Here is a 20,323-nt window from a genome sequence, read left to right as displayed (position 1 = left end):
TTAACGGATTGAGAGAGATGAAATCCAAAAGTTATATGGTTTTTTTTAACTAATTAATCCTTAATTAGGAAGTGAGGAATTATTTTTCCTCTCTCGAATTCCTGCTCCTTCACTCGCTCCCTCATGCGATAGCTTCCTTGCTCAATTGGAGGCGATCCCGCGAGCTCCTACGCAATCTGCACTATAGCAAAGTCGCGGTCTATAGCAGTCGCGCGAACTGGGCGCAAGGTTGAGTGTCGCAGAGCGCAATCCAGGGTTCAGAGGCAATTTCTGTAAGTCAGAATCCCTCCCTTACGTCATTTGAAACTTACATTACCTTTCTCACCCTTCCATTTCGGTAGCAGTTAGACGCGCTGAATTTATGTCAAAAGTGTCGTAATTTATTTTGTGAGCTTATAAAAATATTTTAGCACGAAATCAGTCAGAAGAAGTAAGGTTTGAGGTTATAGGAAGGAGGAAAAGTGAAATTGGTGATTTCAGAAATGCAAATTTATGTTGAAAAATAAGGTATGTTTTGACAAGGTATATTTTTTGTTAATTCATGATAGGGGCCAATTTTATGAAATCCTATCTTATCAACGAGCCTAAGGTTGTCTATGCGAGGTCGAGACAAACATGTAAGCGCTCGTCTCAGGGATGTTCTGTCTAGTTAGGTGAATTTATCTTGTGTTAATTTAAGAAAAATACTCTTTTACTGTTAATTCATGATAGGGTCTATGTTTTGACACAGATGCATTTAAAATTTTTTGCATGTTATGAATGAATATCTATAATTGAATGTTTGAATGCATGTTTACTTCTTTTACGATACATATGATGTTATGCTATGCTAAGATAAAAGTGATTAAGCTTATGATATGAATTGTCTGCAGGTATTTATTTGTTATTCTTCATGTCTATAATACATGTAATGTCTTATAAATGCTTGATACAGGAATAATGATTTAAATATCACAAAAAATGTTAGTGGCAGACTACTACATGAGTGCTTACAAGTACACTATATAAAGATGTAGTATTCTCGATTCCTGATATTTATACAGGGATGAAACATTGGTAACCGTTGGAATTAAGAAGTGGCGGAACATTAGGGAACAGTGGGTATCAGGGGGGACTCTCAATAACTATAATGTTGGGGGAAACCCAATATTTATCAATATTTTATATGGCATTTAGGGTTGGGTGACAAACAATGATGGAAAGACATGAAAATAGTTGAACCTTATATATTAAACTTGTGAAATTACTATGAAATGACATTGTGATGATGATTACAAACGATAAACAACCTATGAATATGTTTATGAACATGTTTTTTAATATATTTATGATTTCATGCTTAAGACCTACATGATATACTACAATCTTGATTATATACTATCTATACATGTTTTTTTTCATGTTTTTTATTATACAAGCATGTTATGAATTATGAGTAGACATATATAATTTCATACGAGCATTAGCCCTGATTATTTTTCTAAGCTCGCAGTTGCTCATTCTTCATTGTTACCTTCCAGGTAAGAGTAATGAGCACCAGAACGAATAGTCAGATGTGTCTTTGTACAACTTTTGCATGATAGTTTTGTGAGCTTATACATATGTTTTGGGTACGTATTTTTTTATATTGAATTTAGCAGCTCTATATAGTTTTCATGTTTTGGATAATATGATTTTTATGCTTCCAAATATATTAAATGCAATGCATCACGTATGCTGCGACGATCTAGTTATACTGATTCATCATACAAGTCGGGATGAGTGTTGGTGGTAATTAGTCTAGTTAAACATGTATGTTGTCAGCCCCTATCACACTATGATTGACCTATCAGGTGGCTAGGGTGTGATAGAAAGTGGTATCACAGCATGGTTATTTGAGGAAAAGAATAACAGAAGCGTGTTGGATTTATAATAAATCGGGATGGGATCAAATATGAATTGATTTATACATAACTATAGGTTGATGAATCTTAGGTGAGTAACCCTTACGAGTTAAGGTGTCATGTGTGCACGATAAAATTATTATATAATAAATTGCATGTAAATAATAAATTGTGTCAATACCAATAAATGTCTGGAGAAGAAAAAGGAAAAATGTAAGCCCAGTTTTTAGGCCAAGTGCAAAGCATGAAGTTAGAATTGAAACGATTTTGGGTAGAAATAAAAATCAAAACAAGACAAATGAAGGCACTACAACTACAAAGTTACAGGGCATAAAGTAGTTAATATCACAAAACAAGGCCCAAATTTGAAAATAGGGTAGAAGTGGATCGACACTTGAAGATATTTTAGTTTTTCAAGTAAACTGCATTCAAGGGTGCCAGTGAGCCTATCGTTCTTGATGGTATGATTTGTCCGAAAAACAAGAGAGTGTTAGCAACATTCACGCTAGAAGACAAATCGAGAAAATAGTGACAGGTGCAAGATAAAGAAAATTTTCACCTGACACTTCTATGACAAATTCAATAGGATGAGGTTGTTAAAGTCTTTAAAAATTGATTTATTCAGCCTTCAACCAGATTAAGATTTTAAGATAAGTATTAAATCTAGCTCAAGAGTTCAAAACAGTTATGCAATATGAGGCAGAATTTACTTCTCTTTCCAGATATGCACCCCACTATGTTAATACCCAATAAGAAACGTGTCAGATTTCTATGCGATCTCAGAGATAATTTAAGGTTGGCATTAGCTTCATTTGAAAGCAGTAATTTTTCCGTGCTTGTAAAAAGGGCAAGAATAATTGAAAATGAGCTGAACTTTTCCGATTAGTAATAGCAACGTCACGCAAGCAAGCGCAAGGATTTCGACAAAAGAGAACACCTCCAAAGCAAGAAGAAAGTTAAAGCAAAAGGTAAGAAAAAACAACCTCGGATAGAAAAGTCAATTTGTGAAAAGTGTGGAAAATGACATTTTTGAAAAGTATTTAATTGGTTCCGAAAAATATTACAAATGTGGATAACCAAGACAGAGTCAAATGAATTCTCCATGGAAAAAGAAAAAAGACAGCACACCATGGACAATCCAAGGGCTGGGTCAGTCCAGAAAATTTTTGGAAGGCAGCAACCCCAGCTTAACTCAATTTTTTGGAAAGCTTTCAGTGCAAACAAAGAGTGAAACTTCATAACCCAAAACTGAGTAATGAGTAAAAGAGTGAGTTTTTGCAATCACCTCTCAAGAAGCCAAAGAATCTGAAAAAGTGGTTACAAGCACGCTCCTATTTCAAAATTAGTACGACACTCTTCTATTTGATTTAGGTGTATCACATTACTTTATTTTTGGTGAGATTGCTGTCAGTTTACCAATTGATATTCTAAATTTTTCTCCTGTTATGTGTTGTTATGCCTTCGAGAATTGGATTTTATGCCAATAGAAAAAGTGTAGTGCATGTTCATATTCATGAAAAGAAGTTGCGACCGAAGTTGATTATCATACAAATTCATACATTTGATTTCATTTTGGGGATGAATTGGTTGGTAAATCATTTTGCTACAATTGAATGTTTGAAAAGGCGGGTGAAACAGAAATCGTCTGGTGAAAAACCATTTTATATCCCATGGGATGAAAATGCACAATCTTCCTTGATTAGTGCATTGAAAGTTGGAAAATATTTGTGAAGTGACGAACAAGTATTTTTTTTGGTAAAATTAGAAGTGCTAAATAAAGATATACATGAATTGAAGAACGTCCCAGTGTTTTCAGAATTTTCTGATGTATTTCCTCAAGAACTACCAGGACTATTGCCAAAAGTTGAATTTTGTATTGATGTGCAACCAGGAACGTCTGTAATATTCAAATCTCCATACAGGATGATCTGAAGGAATTGTAGGAATTAAATGTCCGTTACAGGAGTGCTTCAGTATTCTTCGTCGAGCAGGATGGATCCATATAGTCATGTATTAATTACAGAGAATTAAACAAGATAACAATCAAGAACAAATATTTTTTGCCCAGGATTGATGATCTATTTGATCAATTAGAGGGTGTAACTGTATTTTCTCGGATTGATTTGAGATCGAGAGATCATCAAGTCAAAGCCAAGGATGCAGATATAACTAAAACAACTTTTGGGACTAGATATGATCATTATGAATTCTTATATCTTTTGGCTTAATCAATGCTCTCGAAATTTTCATGAAGCTGATGAATATAATTTGCAAGCCATATGTGTATCCCTTTGTTATTATTTTCATTGATGATATTCTGATTTATTCATAAACTAATGAAGATCATACTAAGCATTTGAGGATGGTTATAGAGCTGCTGAGACAAAATCAGTTATATGTACAATTTTTTAAATGTAAATTTTGGTTGCAAAACATTGTATTTTTTGGACACATTATCAGTTGTGAGAGAATTTCAGTAGATCCTCAGAAAGTGAAGGCAATTGTGGAATGACCTACTCCAAAGAATGTTTCAGAGGTAAACAATTTTCTTGGTTTGATAGGATATTATAGGAGGTTCACCAAAGGTCTGTCACAAATAGCTATGTCGTTATCTAAGCTGATGAGAAAATATGTCCAGTTTGAGTGGATTGCAAAATGTGAGCATAATTTTCAAGAGTTAAAGAAACATTTGACCACTGCATCAATGTTAACTCTTTCATCATGCACAAAAGGATTACAGATTTATAGTGACGCATCATTAAGAGGCTTGAGACACGTTTGAATGCAAAATCAAAAGATGATAGTCTATGCATCCAGACAGTTGAACCCGCATGAAAGAAATTATCTGACACATGATCTAGAGTTAGTTGTTGTGGTATTTGCTCTCAAGATTTGACGACATTATTTGTATGACATGAAATGTGAAGTATATTTTCAAAGTCTGAAGTATATTTTCACACACAAAAAGCTAATATGAGGCAGCAATGATGGTTAGAGTTGATCAAAGATTACGATTTGTATACAGTATTGTCCAAGCCGAGTAAATGTAGTTGTCAACACATTGAGCCGTAAATCAACAGGTAGTACAAGCTAAAGTATCACTCAAGAACTATATTTGATTAAAGAAATTGATGTTTTACAGTTAGAAGTTAGAAGATCGGAAGTTAGAAGATCAGGTAACATGGTGTATTTACATCAATTTACAGTGCAACCTACCTTAATGAATACAATCAAGACACCTCAGAAAGTTAGCAGCGAATATCCAAAACTCCTAAAGCAATGTCAATCAGGAAAGAGGGTCGATATCTCTGTTGATGAAGATGACATTATCCTAAATAAGCTGCCGACATAGATACTTGCTAATTCTAATTTGAGACGAGAATTTCTACATGAAGCTCATAATTCAGGCCACACAATTCATCCATACATCACAAAAAAAAACACAAGGATTTAAAGTTAGCATTCTGATGACCAGGTATGAAGAAGGATGTTGTTGCATATGTATCAAAATGTCAAGTTTATCAAATTGTAAAAGCTGAACATCAAAGACCAAGCATATTGCTACAATCATTGTCAATACTTGAATGAAAATGGGAAGAAATTGCTATGAATTATATTATGGGATTTCCTAGATCCAGACAGGATCACAACAGTATTAAGGTCATTATTGGCAGGTTAACCAAGTCAGCTCACTTTTTGTCTATCAGACAGAAAGATTCAGTGAAAAACTTTGTCAGATTGTGTCAAAGAAATTATTAAATTGCACGGTATTTCAAAAGTTATTGTTTATGATGGAGACGTAGATTCACGTCCATATTGTTGAAAGATATTCAATAAGGTTTAGATATGCAGTTACATTTCAGCACTGATTTTTATCCACAAACCGACAGACAATCAAAAAGGACAATTCAAGTATTGGAATATCGTTTAAGGCTGTGTTCTCGACTTTGGAAGCAGTTGGGAAGATCATATTCCAATGATCGAGTTTGCTTAAACAATAGCTGCCAGTTTAGTATCAAAATGGCTCCTTCGAAAGTATTGTATGGCAAAAATCGCAGAACTCCACTCAATTGGGTCGAAGTGAGGTAATATCAAACGTTAAGTCTCAAGCTAATTGATAAAGCTACAGAGAAATCGAATTAATTAGAAACAGATTGAAAGTTGCTCATGATCGACAACACAAATACTATGACCTAAAACACAAAGCAATTGAATTTGATGTTACAAATTTAGTATTTTTGAGAGTCAAACCAATGAAAGGTACAACTAGATTTGATCAATGAAGCAAAATAAGTCCCAGGTACATCGGTCCTTCTGAAAATAAAGAAAGGATCGGCACAGTTGTCTACAGTATACATGATGTGTTCCACATTTCCATGTTAAGTAAATGTGTTTCGAAATTAGGGCAGACAATTTCACATGAAGATATTGAACTATAGGAAAACTTAACATATATTGAAGAGCTTGAAAAAATTTTAGGAAATGATGTTAAGAAGCTTCGAAACCGACAAATTATTTTTTGTGAAGATAAAGTGAAAGCTACTTACGAAAAAAAAAAAAACTAAGGAAATAGACATCTTCAAGTAAAATAAAAAATTTCGAGATCGAAATTTTATAAGGTGGAGAGTTGTAACGTCCAAATTTCAAGATATCATGAGTTTTATAAGGTGGGGAGAGTTGTAACGTCCAGATTTCAAGATATCAAGCAAAGTTCCGTACAATTACAAAGTAGCAAAAATTTAATCTCTCGGAATTTTATTGAAACAATTTTATTAAATTCTACGCAAAAAATCGATCAATTCCATATAAAACATCATGAATGAATTGTTAACGGATTGAAAGATATGAAATTCAAAAGTTATATATATTTTAGCCTAATTAATCCTTAATTATATTCCTAATTACAGAATTACTGTTTTCAACAGACTTTCACTCCTTTTTATTCAATGATTTCGATTGATTAGGGCCTGCAGGGCTCTGATTTCCTTCCCTCTTCCGAATTCCTGCTCCCTCACTTAGCTCCCTCACGTGATAGCTTCCTCGCTCGTCTGAAGGTGATCCCAATAGTTTCTACGTGATCTGCACTATACAGAGTCACAGTAGGTAGCACTCGCACGAACTAGACGCAGGGCCGAGTGCTGCAAAGCACAATCTAGGGTTCTGAGGCAATTTTTTTTTTGTAAATGAGAATCTCTCTCTCACGTCCTTTGAGAATTTCATTTCCTTCCTCACCATTCTGTTTTAACATTTGTCTCATTTTTGTGCTCTTCCCATTTTCGATAGCCTTCAGAGGCGCCAATTTTCTGCTAGAAGTGTCGTAATTGATTTTGGGAGCTTCTAAAAATATTTTAGCATGAAATCAGTGTGAAACTTGAGGAGATTAGGAGTAGGAAAACTGAAAATAGTGATTTTGGAAAGGTGAATTTATGTTGAAAAACCCTTTTGAGGTATGTTTTGGCAAGTAAAGTATATTTTTAGATTAATTCATGATATAAGCCAAATTTTATGAAATCATATATTGTCTACGAGCCTCAGGTTGTCTATACAAGGCAGCAATCTCGAGACGAGCATGTAGGCAATCTTCTTAGGGCTACTTCGTCAAGTCAGATAAATTAATCTTATCTAATTTAAGAAAAAATAATCTTATATAAGTTTTTATATAATTTCTATTTTGACACAGATGCATTTAGAATTTTTTGCATATTTTAAATGAATACCTGCAACTAAATATATAAATACAAGTAGGCTTCTCTTACGATACATATGATGTTATTTACATATGATGTTATGTTATGATATGATACAGGTGATTAAGCTTATGACATGAATTGTCTGCAGGTATTTATTTGTTATGTTTCAGACCTATGATACATATAATGTTTTATAAATATTTGATACAAGAATGATGATTTAAATGCCACAGGAAATGTTAGGGGTGAACTATTACATGAGTTCTTGCAAGTGCACTGTGTAAAGATGTAATATTCCCGACTCCTGATATTTATAAGGGGACGAAACTCTAGGAACCGTTGGGATTATACAGTGACAAAACATTAGGGAACCGTGAGTATCAAGAAAGTTATCGATAACTGCTATGTTGAGGACAACCTTTATCGATAGTTTATATGGTCTTTGGGGTAGGGTGAAGACCCATGATGAAAGGATATAAAAATAATTGAACCTTATACATTAAACTAGTGACATTACTATAAAATGACATTGTCATGACATAAGATAAACAGCCTATGACGATGCTTGCTTTCATATTTATGATTTCATGATTACAAAATATATGTTACGATGCTTTTGATTATATTTATGATTTCATGATTACAAAATATATGTTACATTGCATTCTTTATTTTTATATTATATATACATGTTCTCTATTATGCCAACGTGTTATGATTTGTCTGTAGACATGTATACTTTCACGAGCATGCACGTTTCTTTTTCATGCATAAAATTTTATGTTAGCCCTGATTCTTTCTCCGAACTCGTTACTCATTCTAAGTTGTTGTCTTCCAATTAGGGCAACGAACAACAGACATGTCTTTGTACAACTTTTGAACGATAACTTTTGAAGCTTACACAAATATTTTTGGCACGTATTTTTATTATATTGGGTTTGCCAGCTCTGTATAGTTTTCATGTTTTGGATAATATGACTTTCATGAAATGCAATGTACATGAAATGCAATGTAACACGTATGTGCGGTGATCTAGGTAAACTAATTCATCACCCATTGGATTCTGATTATACAATTTAAGACAAGTGCTAGTTAGAGTTTGTTTGACCAAATTGCCGGTCTCTGTCGCACCACAATTGAACCTACCAAATGGGTTAGTTGGGGCATGACAGATATTTCCTTCAACTACAACAAAAACTTACTTCTTTGAGAGAAAACAAATCAAAGGAATCACTCAGAGCCATAATAGTTGACTTATCCGATAAAAAGGAAGAAGTCAACCCTTTCACCGACAAGTTTCTAATGATGCAAAATCAATGCCCTGACGATTTGAAATTTAATATCATAGGAGAGGCAATGACTTTAGTGTGAAGATCAACTTGCCAGGTTTGGACGAACATCTGGATCCAGATGAATTTATTAAGTGACTATAAAAAGTGAAGCAATTTTTTTTAGTACAAGTAAATTCCCCAAGAAAAAATAGTCAAATTGGCAGCCATCAAGCTTAGGAAGATCCCAAAGCTCGCCTCACCCAAACCCATGTGAACTCATAATCCCCTCATGTTCTTTCCAATACCAATTTTTTTTAGTACAAGTAAATTCCCCAAGAGAAAATAGTCAAATTGGCAGCCATCAAGTTTAGGAAGATCCCAAAGCTCGCCTCACCCAAACCGATGTGAACTCATAATCCCCTCATGTTCTTTCCAATATAATAAAAATAAAAATGATTTACAGGCATGTGATCCCAGAAAATCTCAAGTTTTATCCAGCAACGGTCTCCCTATGTTGAAAAGAATTATTCATAATCCCAAAAGTTGGGCCTTCCTATCAAGCCTTTCTTTCCCAAAACAAAAAACCAAAGAAATAAGAAACCAGCTATTGGATCGAAACGTCAGTTGAATCTCCACACTGCCATGCAACTATCGCAGATGTCAATACTCCCAACTTAGGCTCTACATGTAACTTGAAAAGAGTTTTTTATGTTAAATAACTAAAGAAAATAATTCCACAATTGCTTTATTTTTAAGATTTCATTTCCAGATAAATAGGTGCCAAAGATTCTCTTATAATAGAAGCGAACAAATAAATGTGAAACCAGATTGCTTGGCCTCTACATGTAACTACGTATATCTAGAAGCTTCTCAGTAAATTCATGCCATATAAGTAAAAGGAAAATTCACAAACGAAATATATTGAAAGATGCGTTGCAACACAATGTGAAGGGTAAATTTAAAAATTAACTTTTAAGTTGTTGCAAAACTTGTACAATTTACCAAATTATGAGGTGTTAAAATTTAGAGGTTGAGCAATGAGACACATTAAATCAAATAAGCACACTAAAACAAGAACATGAGTTGAGCAAATGGAGAAAGATAACAAAAATTAAGCTAATTATGAATCAGCTGAAATTGCCTTCGTCGACTCTCCAAGCTCCTCTCTCTCAGAAATCCCACTCACTCATGCACAAGTTGGTGGAGCCCTGTACTAAACCCCTCTTCTTTTAGGAAAGAAAAATAATCCCTTTTATCTTTTGGCAAAAGCACCTCTCAAAGTTCTTTCCAAAGTGAGATTGTTCAAGCAATTGGAAGAAATGAGTTGTACTATGAACCTATTGCTGTTACCATTGGAAATGCAAATTGAAACACTAAAAGTTTTGAAAGAGTGGAGAGAAACTACATCAAAGAAAAGTTAAGAACACTTGAGAATATTTTTTCAAAGATGGCAAATTTGAGTGCTTTCACTAGTTCATGAACTTCTAGATGTTGATTGGACAGTGTGCACACGTGAGGGTTTGTATTTTGTCGAGATCGCTCAAACGTGGCCTAAGGAGTGGTGCTCCGTGTTGCTTACAAAGCACCCCATAAAGTACAAAATCGATTGGGTTGAGAACATTGACCTTAAATGGATTTTCAACTTACCATAAAATGTGGATTATCGAACTGTAATTATCATTTCAAAATCTATATGGTGCAAAAACATGGCCTTAAAATAACCTTTCGACTTAGAGAAACAGGAAGTTTAAATAAACTGTAATTATTGTTTGCTCAAATTCCTGCATCTCCATTTTAGAGCATTTAAATGCAGATTCCTAAACACCCTCCAATTCAGAGTGCATAGAATGAGTAAAGGATCCCTTGCCTCATTGCAAAATTGCAACAATCACTGCCTCCATTAGACAGAAACGTAGTGATGCTTGTAAATACATAGATATTACTCCAAAAGATGACCACCAACCATCTTTAAAAAGAGAAATAGACAAAGTTAAATTAAATGAATGTAGATGTTTACCTCACTGTGTTTTCTTCCTCTTCAGTAACTGCATTCAATCTGCCACCAATTGACCTCCTAGCACGACCACTTTTACTTTCGCGAATGCTGTCATTTAAAGTTTCTTCCAAGCTATCTAACTCTTCCATTATCTACTGTTGCACATGCAATAATTCACGACTTTATTATATAAGTATATTCCAGTAAATCAAACACTTAATGGTAAACAAGAGATTTACCAACATGAACACATTCGAAAAAGATAATCACCTGAGCAATTCTTTGTTCATTTCTACCAATCTGCATTTGCTGGCCTTGGGTTAGCCCACCTTGTGAAATATCTTTTACTCGAATAGCATCAATCTCCTTCTTCATATTCGACACCTTTTCCATCCAAAAGCATGGGAGAAAATGATAAAGGTCACAAAATCAATGATTACCATGATAGAAGCCCCATGCATTACAAAACATAATATTTAACACCACAATTAACTATAGCACCAATGCATAAAGTAAAAAACGGTATTAGTAAAAAAAAGGGCTTACATTAGTCTTTTTAGTGGACAAAAAACCAAATGAAAAACTAAAACAGCAGAAAACACAAATAATATGATATTATATTGTACATGAACCCAAGTAACCATTTATGAAAACCTATAAATCATGAATACCCAAAAGATAGTTTTTATAACCAGGTCGGATGTCAGATATGAAAACAAGATGCCCAATACTTCATAAAAAGTGTCATCTTTTTTGGATGAAATTAGACTGACACTTCCCCAACACGGCGAAACATGAAAATGACATAAGCAACATTCAAGCCTTAAAAATGTTGAGTGCGAAAGCGATACATGCAAGGCTTAAAACCATGTGAAAGGAAAACAATCTCTGTGCATGCCTTTGCCTAAGCCATAGCAGTTTGCAAACAAACTTAATGAAGAAGAACCTGAAAATGAAGCCACTCAATCTCCTGCTCATATCTCCCTAAACCGAAGAAGCTGAAGACCCTTGATCATAGGCTCATAATCAAACTCAGAGCTACAGAGAGGAATGTTCAAAGCCATCCATGCTATGTCTCTCTCTTAGTAATCTTTTCAATCTAAAGTCATTGTGTAAGGAACTTTGAAGCAAACTTCATACCCAAAGCCATGCCGTTTGAAGTCAAGCCAACCGATGCCCTAGCCAACAAAATCAGGCCAATGTCATTCATCCTGTAAATGGAGTTTTTTACTTCACTGGTTGATTCCATGTTTTCCGATTACATTTACAAGACTATATTTAAGGCTTTATTTATTCAGGTGGTTATACAGACAAAGCTCTAACCATGTCTGATCAAGGCTTAGTCATTGATTACTTGAATCATTTTATTTGTGTTAGGAGTTATACTTACTATCAAGTCTCATTTGAGATGGATCAACTCTTTAAGTTTTTTTTTTTTTTTTTACTCGCTTAACATAATTAAGACATTTGAGATGAGTACAAATCCCACAGAGAATGAGATAATATTTAAATATATGTTACCAAATTAGACAAATAGAGCAATTGAAGCAAAAGACAATATAAAACTTCAAAGCCATTTTTAAAGTTAATGCCCACAACTATAGTTTCGTTTTTAAATTAGTGGCACAGCAATATTCCTTATCTTCTTGTAAAAAATAATGGACTACATACTCCTTTATCAATTCACTAACGAGGAGCAATATCACTAATCAACAAGAAGAATATTTAGTATTTATCCATACAAATTTTTGTGTTCTACCTTGGAGCCTAGAATATTATCAAAAAGAGACTAAGCTATGGGATATTCGTATCAATAAATTAACTATTATACATGATACTAAAATGCTTGTAGCTGCTAATCACTCTTTATAAAAGCCATATTTTGAAACAATATTATTTTAAGATAAAGATGAAGGTGTCTTTAAAAAGGCACGGGCACTAATGCTAATCATTAGCCTAGCACGGAGTGTGTTAACTCCAATTAATAATGCTAGTGTAGTTATATTTTTTTCGATTACTCTGAGCATGGCAATGGTATTTTCCTTTTTAGAGATTTTTTATACCATGAAAGAAATATTGATATTAACAAAACATGTGACAAATAAACAAATTATTGACTTATTAGGCAGGAAGTTTCTTTTCTTTTACGATCTTTTACATAATTCTATGATATATTTGGTATAGAAAGTAGAAATAATATACTACATATTAAGGGTTATTGAAATAAAATATATGCTCATAGCATTGTGTGTCATGCTTGTTGAATTTATGTCGTGTCACCAAATCCGTGTCATATTGTATTATGTTTGTGTCCACTGTCAGTGTCCAACTTCATAGATATAAACTGGTTACTGAAAAAAAAAAATAAAGCAAAACAAACCATGCACTTTCAATAGAAGCTTGAAACTTTCCCAGGAAATATAATGTAGCCCACATGGCAGGCACTAATCAATCTAAAACACTACATATCAATCTCCACTAATGTGCATAATAATGAAGGGCATACAATTTTTTTTTCTTCCAATGCAGTGTCACTACACTTCAAAGCGATCTCAATTGTTTGATAATATGTGCTAAATAATGAGCAATCTAAAATGTAAAAAAAGCAACTTTATCAAAACTATGGCAAAGACACTCGATAAAGACAGAAAGGTGTTGTTACATATGTTTTAGTAATAAAAAAAAGAATAAACATGCATTTGTAACCCTCGAACCAACCATAATACTCACAAGTCAATTTCTAGTAACGATCACAGCTCCAACAATTATAACTCTACCAACAAGCACCTGCTCAAACCACATCTAGTTCGTTCATTCATTGTCACAATTCAGTCCAAGGGCTTGAAATTACCGAAGCGAGAACAGACGATTGGTTGGTGAACATAATCTAATTATAATTTTTACCACTAATAAATTATTAACCAAATAAATCGTAAGAGCCACCAACGAAATAAAATTTAATCAACCTAAAAGTACAGTAAAAAACAAAATTAAATTTCACTAGCTTCGTTGTATCTTCTATAACTATTTTCTTCTACTTATCATTTTGAACATTGAACTTCCTAAAAGATGTTATTTTAAACATAGTGATTCATAGACAATTTAAAAACTACTCATATTCCGAAATTATAATAACATAACAAACTAAAGAGACAAAAGACATGCTAGCCGTACGAGTAAATCAACATAGAATTATCTGACAGTTTATATAATCAAAATGAACATTCAAGAGGCTTCAAACTGATATATTATGCACTACAATATCTTACCTTATCAATATTCTTTTATTTATACATCAATCTTATCTAAAATATATAGTACGTCAAAATCAATATAATTTTTTTAATTAATGTGCATTAGCACATTAATTTCCCCAGCTAATATCATAAGGGATGAATTTCATAAGTTAACATGTGCATACAACCATTCTAAATAATTTGTGTCAATCATATTTTAAAATCATTCAATATATAATAAATATATTTTTAAAAATACGTAAAAAAGTTAATCCTGTTGAGAACTGGCAACAGTAATATTGATATGAAAAGTATTATAACATATTAAATAGTATCCATAATTATTCATGAAAGTGGCTTAGGAAAAACAAAAAATTTCTATAAGTTACAAGTAAGAGTACTCGCTTGATCACAGAATACTTGCCATTATGTTCTATCATATTTTCCTCAATAGAATACCTATAATCATGTGTAAAGTGGGCTTGTTAATTTATTTTATTTAACAAACATTTTAATTTTATAACTTTAATAATTATTACTAGAATTTGATTCTATTTGTTTAATCTTGATAATTTATTTTATTTAACTTACATTTTTAATTTTAAAACTATAAAAATTATTATTTGTGTGTGTGTGTAAACTGCATTAAGAATTTTATGTTTTATCTCATAATTAGATTGTTACTACAATTCTAACACTTTCTTGACATCTTATAAAAATTTAATTTTTAAGGAATTAAAATTTATCTTCTTATCATAATCATATTTAGAAAATATCAGTTCATATTTAGAAAATATCAATTCAATTTCCAATAAAATAATCTAAATAATTCATTAAGTAATATATATTCTAATTCTTGTCGCGACCCGGCCCGGGACCACAAATTTAACTGAAACAAGAATAGACGATGGGAACTAAATTTTCTTAATACATCTGTAATTTAACAGATGAAATAACCACTTTTGTCACGACCCAACCCGGAGCTTGGAATTTAACCAAAACGAGAAGAGACAGTTGAACGGTGAAAACTAATTTTTTTATACGCATCTACAATTTACCAGATAGAAGACTCACTAATTAAAAATAAATTAAAACAATATACTTAAAATTATCTCATTACTAGTTATCTGTGTCTTCTATAAACATTTCATCTTATATTGCTCATCTTTTAAATCACTTAATCTAAAATATTAGCTTAAAATAATTGTAAGCTAAGTAAGCCAATGAAAACTCATACACATAAACCATAGTAAAACAAGAGAAAAAGAAGTAATATACATGTCAGTCAAGTTTCTAATAAATCAATAAAACATTTAATGTTATTAAAAAAACTTTACTATATCAATAGCATATCAATATCATTTTATATCAGTACAATCGTAACAAAAGCATCATCTAAAAATTGTGTCAATTAAGACAAATCAATATCATTTTTCTTTTTCATATAAGTGCACAAGTAACTTAATGTTCCCACTAATAATATTAAGAGGTGACTCCATTATAGTCAGTCAAGCACATAAAAGCAATCAGCATAAAAATATCATTTATGTGCTCGTCACATTCAATTCAATATATTAACATAAACCAATATATGATATTAAGTAGCTATAAGTATTCCTTACAATGTGATCAATAAAAAAAATATATGAATTAAATAAATTTTGTGCAAATATTGTTGTCTACTAATGCATAAAAATCGAGAAGAATCAAAATATTACCATATATTAAAAGTACAAACACTCGCCTAAATGATAGTCAATCTACCTACTCTTGCCTACTCTAACTCGTATTACTTCTTTCAAATTATCACTATAAAGTATAAAATATTTAATTATCAATTTACTTAATTATGATTTAATTTAATTATCAATTATTGTTGTATTGTACTATTTAGTTAAAACTTTAATATTTGAACTTTTAAGTTAATTATGGTAATCAATATTAATATTAAATATTATTAATTAGAAGTAAAACCTAACTTTTATTTAATGCCATAATCAATTGCAATATGCGACATACGCAAGACATCCTTGCCGAGTGGCACAGCACTATAATTGGGATCTACATCGTCATAGTCGTGCTAGGAGCTGTGTTGTCAACCGGCATCGCCTCCGCCATCCTCTGCATTAACATATGTTCCTGTAGCACGGGGTTGTATCCTGATACTCCCGCGACGCGGACCGAAAACAAAGTTACCCCACACCGTGTTCATACCTTCAGGTTAAGGTTTAGATAGACGGATTTCATGTTGAATTCGTTCTACTCGGCAACACGTAGACAGTTCATCCTCTCGAGCTCTTTTGAGACGTGTTCACGGCCTTCACGAAGGTCCCAAGATCATAACTGGTCATATCGGATCCTCCAAAGGTCCCACGAGACTTGAAACCTCCTTGGCGAGCTTTTCCAGAAAACTGAGTTGTGTAGGGCCTGGCGTGACCACAACTGATTCAGGTGTGGCCATGCACAACCCATGGCGTGACAATGACTAAATAGAATGTGGCCAAGCCAAAACCTTCCCGGCGAGCTCAAGTGACCTGCAGTCGACGTCACCACGCTTGAAGGTGGCGTAACCATGCTGGTCAAAAAGAGAGTTTGGCATAATTACGCCATAAATTTGGCATGACCATGCCCAAATCGCAAGAGGCGTCCAGGTTCGTCAACCGGCATGACCACGCCTGAAGGTGTCTTAGCTACACCGACCAAACAGAGCACCCGACGTAATTACGCCGAGCCTCGGGCATGGCCACACCAGATCCCCATTTGCGACGTTTGCTACAGTGGTGTGATCACACCCGAATGCGGCGTGGCCACGCCACAGCGACCTATTCGCGATTTTTGCCCTCTGGTCCCTTGAACCCGCCAGCAAGGCGGCCATGACTGGTGGTCCACCGCCTTTTGCCCAGGTATTCACCTAAAAACGGCATGGGGACAATTTTTAGTCCATGCCATGGAGAATATGGCTAGGGACCCATGGCCTCTTCCCTAGGGTACGTTAAACCAATTGCAGGGATCGGCTGTCATTGTTGTTGGGGAGGAAGTTGGAGCAACGAGACCATCCAAGGGGATTCTAAGGAGCTTTGGGGGGAAGATTCTTCTTCTTCCTTAAGAGAAGATGAGGCATTTCCTCCATTTTCTTCACTTCTACTTTGTCAGTCATCTTCCTTGTCTTTGGTGGCTTTCAGCGAACCGACAAGGAAAGCTTCCTCACTGCTTTGGGGAAGGAGAACTCCAGCGCTTTCCTCGTTCTCTTTGGCAAAAGCTTCCTCACCTTTGTTCTGATGCACGCATCCTCTTCCCTTTCGTCTTCCAATCGGTAGCTTGGGATTGAGCAATCACGGCGTACAAGGACGAGCTCTCAACTTCAGCTCATTTTCTTCCTGGCTTGGCTTCGAGTCCCTTCCACAAGAAAGCACGGTCTCAACCCGTCCTCCTCTACGATGCTGGTCCTTCCTTTTCTCTTCTTCTTTGTTGCTAGGCTAGGGCACGGGCTCTCCTCCACTGCTCTACAAAGGCGTCCTCTGTTACCTCCGACTATGAAGAAACTCTAACTTGTGTCGTTTAACTCTCCTGTAAGTTTCTGCCTCCCTCACGACAAATTTATAGACAAACTTACTTGTTTGCTTTTCCGACTTTCTTGGCACGTCTCCCTTTTGTTTGCTTTTCATCTCCTCACTTCAAATTCCTCATGTTCTACTCTTCACTTCCTCTTCCAACTCGTCTTTTCTTCTTTCCCCCATGTAACAGAACTGTTACATTTCATCACAATTTAATTTTTAAGGAATTAAAATTTATCTTCTTATCATATTTAGAAAATATCAGTGAATTTTTCAATTAAAAAACTTAAATGAGATTAACAAATTAACTTTAATAATCTAATCCAAAATATTGTTTCGATTAATACTACTATTATTATAAAAATTCTTATTAACACTATTATCATTAAATAATCTCTCATTACTTGAAATTGAAATATTTCAAATTAACATTTATAAAAACATACATTTTAATATTTTTATTCTCTTTATTTAAAATTAATTTAGTATTTTCATATCCTCAACCCTTTGATATCTTAATAAATTCCTGATTAATAATATTACTCAACATACTTTCAATACTATACTATTTTAATAATATTATAAATTTCATTTAAGTTTTCCTACACATATATACAATATATTTGTATTCTTAACATTTCAAAATTCTCAAACGTTCTATCATTGGACTTACAAAATAAATTCCAATATTAATTAAAATAAAATAATATTTAAATTGAATATAATGTGGTATAAAAATTTGTTCAAAATAACAACTATCACCCTAAACTTCACTTACACCGCTAGCTTGCTAACTTCGCCTAAAAAAATATTCGCTTTCACTAATGCTAAGTTCTACTCCCTTATGTTTTTCCTCTAGGTTGATCGTGTCAATTAAAGTCCAAATCATAACTCCTTTATTGCTTGTGTGCTCGAGAGCGTGTGTGCTCATGCTCAAGCTTGTACATAACATCGATCGTGTGTCTTCGCCTCGGCATAGAACATGCTTAATAGGCACGAACCCCCTTCTTCATCATTGCATGCGGCTTTCATGCTTTCCTAATCCCTCTCCGATTACATCTCTCTCATTTATCTCAGTTACACGTGCCTTTCCTAATCATCTTCCTCGTCTCATCGGTTCAATTTGCTATAGAGGATCATTTTCGCATCGACTTATAATAGCGAGTCAACTAATGACAACTTGCTTCAAACTGACATTAGTCAGTAAATATTTTCCATTTCTATAATTTTACAAGGCATTACACTCTCCAAGTGGTTCTATCTTATACTCTCCTCTCTAACTCAATGAACTCAACCCAATGGCCAACAAACACAACTCCTCACATGTCTTTTACCTTCCAATCTCTTCCCCAACTGCAGAAAGTTGGCTTGTCTTCTCCCTCACACTACTTGTAACTCAATCCCACTCTCTCGTGTGAGTTTCTCTTAGTGACCCAATCACCAGCAAATGTGCATCAAAATTGCTCTCTTCGCACTGTGGCTCCCCCTCTTCCTCATCATTTCTCACTGGGACATGGGGGTGTCAAAAAAGCTTGTTGTTCACGGACATATTGTGTTCGAATCATTCATTAAGTGAGTTAAATACGAACATATTCTTTAAGCTTGAACTATAACAAAACTGAACACGAACAACCCTTTGCTTGATCGTGCTCGGCTCGTTTTAACTCGAAATAAGAAAATTATTTATATTATTCGAATAATAATATACTATATATATTCATATAAGATTAAATCACTATAACTCGTGTGTCTGAGTGATTATGTGACTTCGATTGTGAAAGGACGCAAGTTTGAAACATGCAGCCTACAAATTCTAATTAATTTTGTTAATGCGTAAAAAATCAAGTCAAACATGAGCAATTTGAACAAAACGATTAATATCAAGCCGAACACAAACAAACTTCTTACAAGCCTAGTTCAAACACAAATAGAGCCTTAGCTTGCTCAAGCTTAGTGCATTTACACCCCTGCTTTGGCACCCCATTATTATTGTATATATCGATGAAAATAGCATGCCCCTGCAGTACCCCAACCCCTCCGCACAACATAAATCATGCCTTGCATTATCTGTGCCGACTGCCATGACCCATGAATTGATGTCTTTCCTACAGTGTAAATTGCATCTTGATCTGCTAACTGCCATGAGCCATATCATCGTTTCAACAATGTAAATTATGTCATAATCAAGTATAACACTTATTGTCCATTTTTCTCAATGTCCATTCGCATATATGTGTAAGATATTGATGATTAAGAAAATAAAGAAACAAAATGAAAAACCTTCTATTTCTAACATCAATATTTTGGGACACCTAAATAGTTACTAAGTATGGAAGTGGCTCATTCAAGGAATAATATTTTCATTTGTCAAATTATGTTCTAGATCTACTAAAACCTAAAGGGAATGCTTGCTTGATTGCAAATTGGCATGCTCTTATGGATCCAGCAATAAAAATGAGAATACAAGAATAAAACGCTGATTTTAATAACAGTAGATATTAAAGATTTGTTGAGATGCTTTTCATCATGCTCAAACATGACTAAAAACTAGCTTCTCCCTGGTCATGGCAAATCGTTTCAAGATAGTCACATGGAGGAATACTTGGAGGTTGTATATCATATTTTGCAATGCATGGAACAAAGAGTCGACATGGCATGTATTTAAAGAAGACTTTAAATAGAGACATTAAAGA

At 33.9% G+C, this 20,323-nt stretch overlaps 1 protein-coding gene across 1 annotated transcript in view; it reads right to left on the bottom strand.

Annotated features, from left to right (window-relative positions):
* Nucleotides 1–10,677: 10,677 nt before the first annotated feature.
* The window catches only part of LOC110029802 (kanadaptin-like), a gene marked incomplete at its 5' end in the record, with an annotated part of 30,285 nt that continues 20,639 nt past the window's right edge, over nucleotides 10,678–20,323 (bottom strand). Inside the window, 3 exon segments of the mRNA XM_020732252.1 lie at nucleotides 10,678–10,810; nucleotides 10,862–10,992; nucleotides 11,111–11,224. Of these exon segments, the coding sequence (XP_020587911.1) occupies nucleotides 10,678–10,810; nucleotides 10,862–10,992; nucleotides 11,111–11,224 (378 nt within the window).

The sequence above is a fragment of the Phalaenopsis equestris genome, unplaced genomic scaffold (assembly GCF_001263595.1).
Source record: "Phalaenopsis equestris unplaced genomic scaffold, ASM126359v1 Scaffold000606, whole genome shotgun sequence".
NCBI lineage: Eukaryota > Viridiplantae > Streptophyta > Magnoliopsida > Asparagales > Orchidaceae > Phalaenopsis > Phalaenopsis equestris.
Note: the sequence above shows the minus strand (reverse complement) of the source record. Positions and strands in the feature narration are given on the sequence as shown.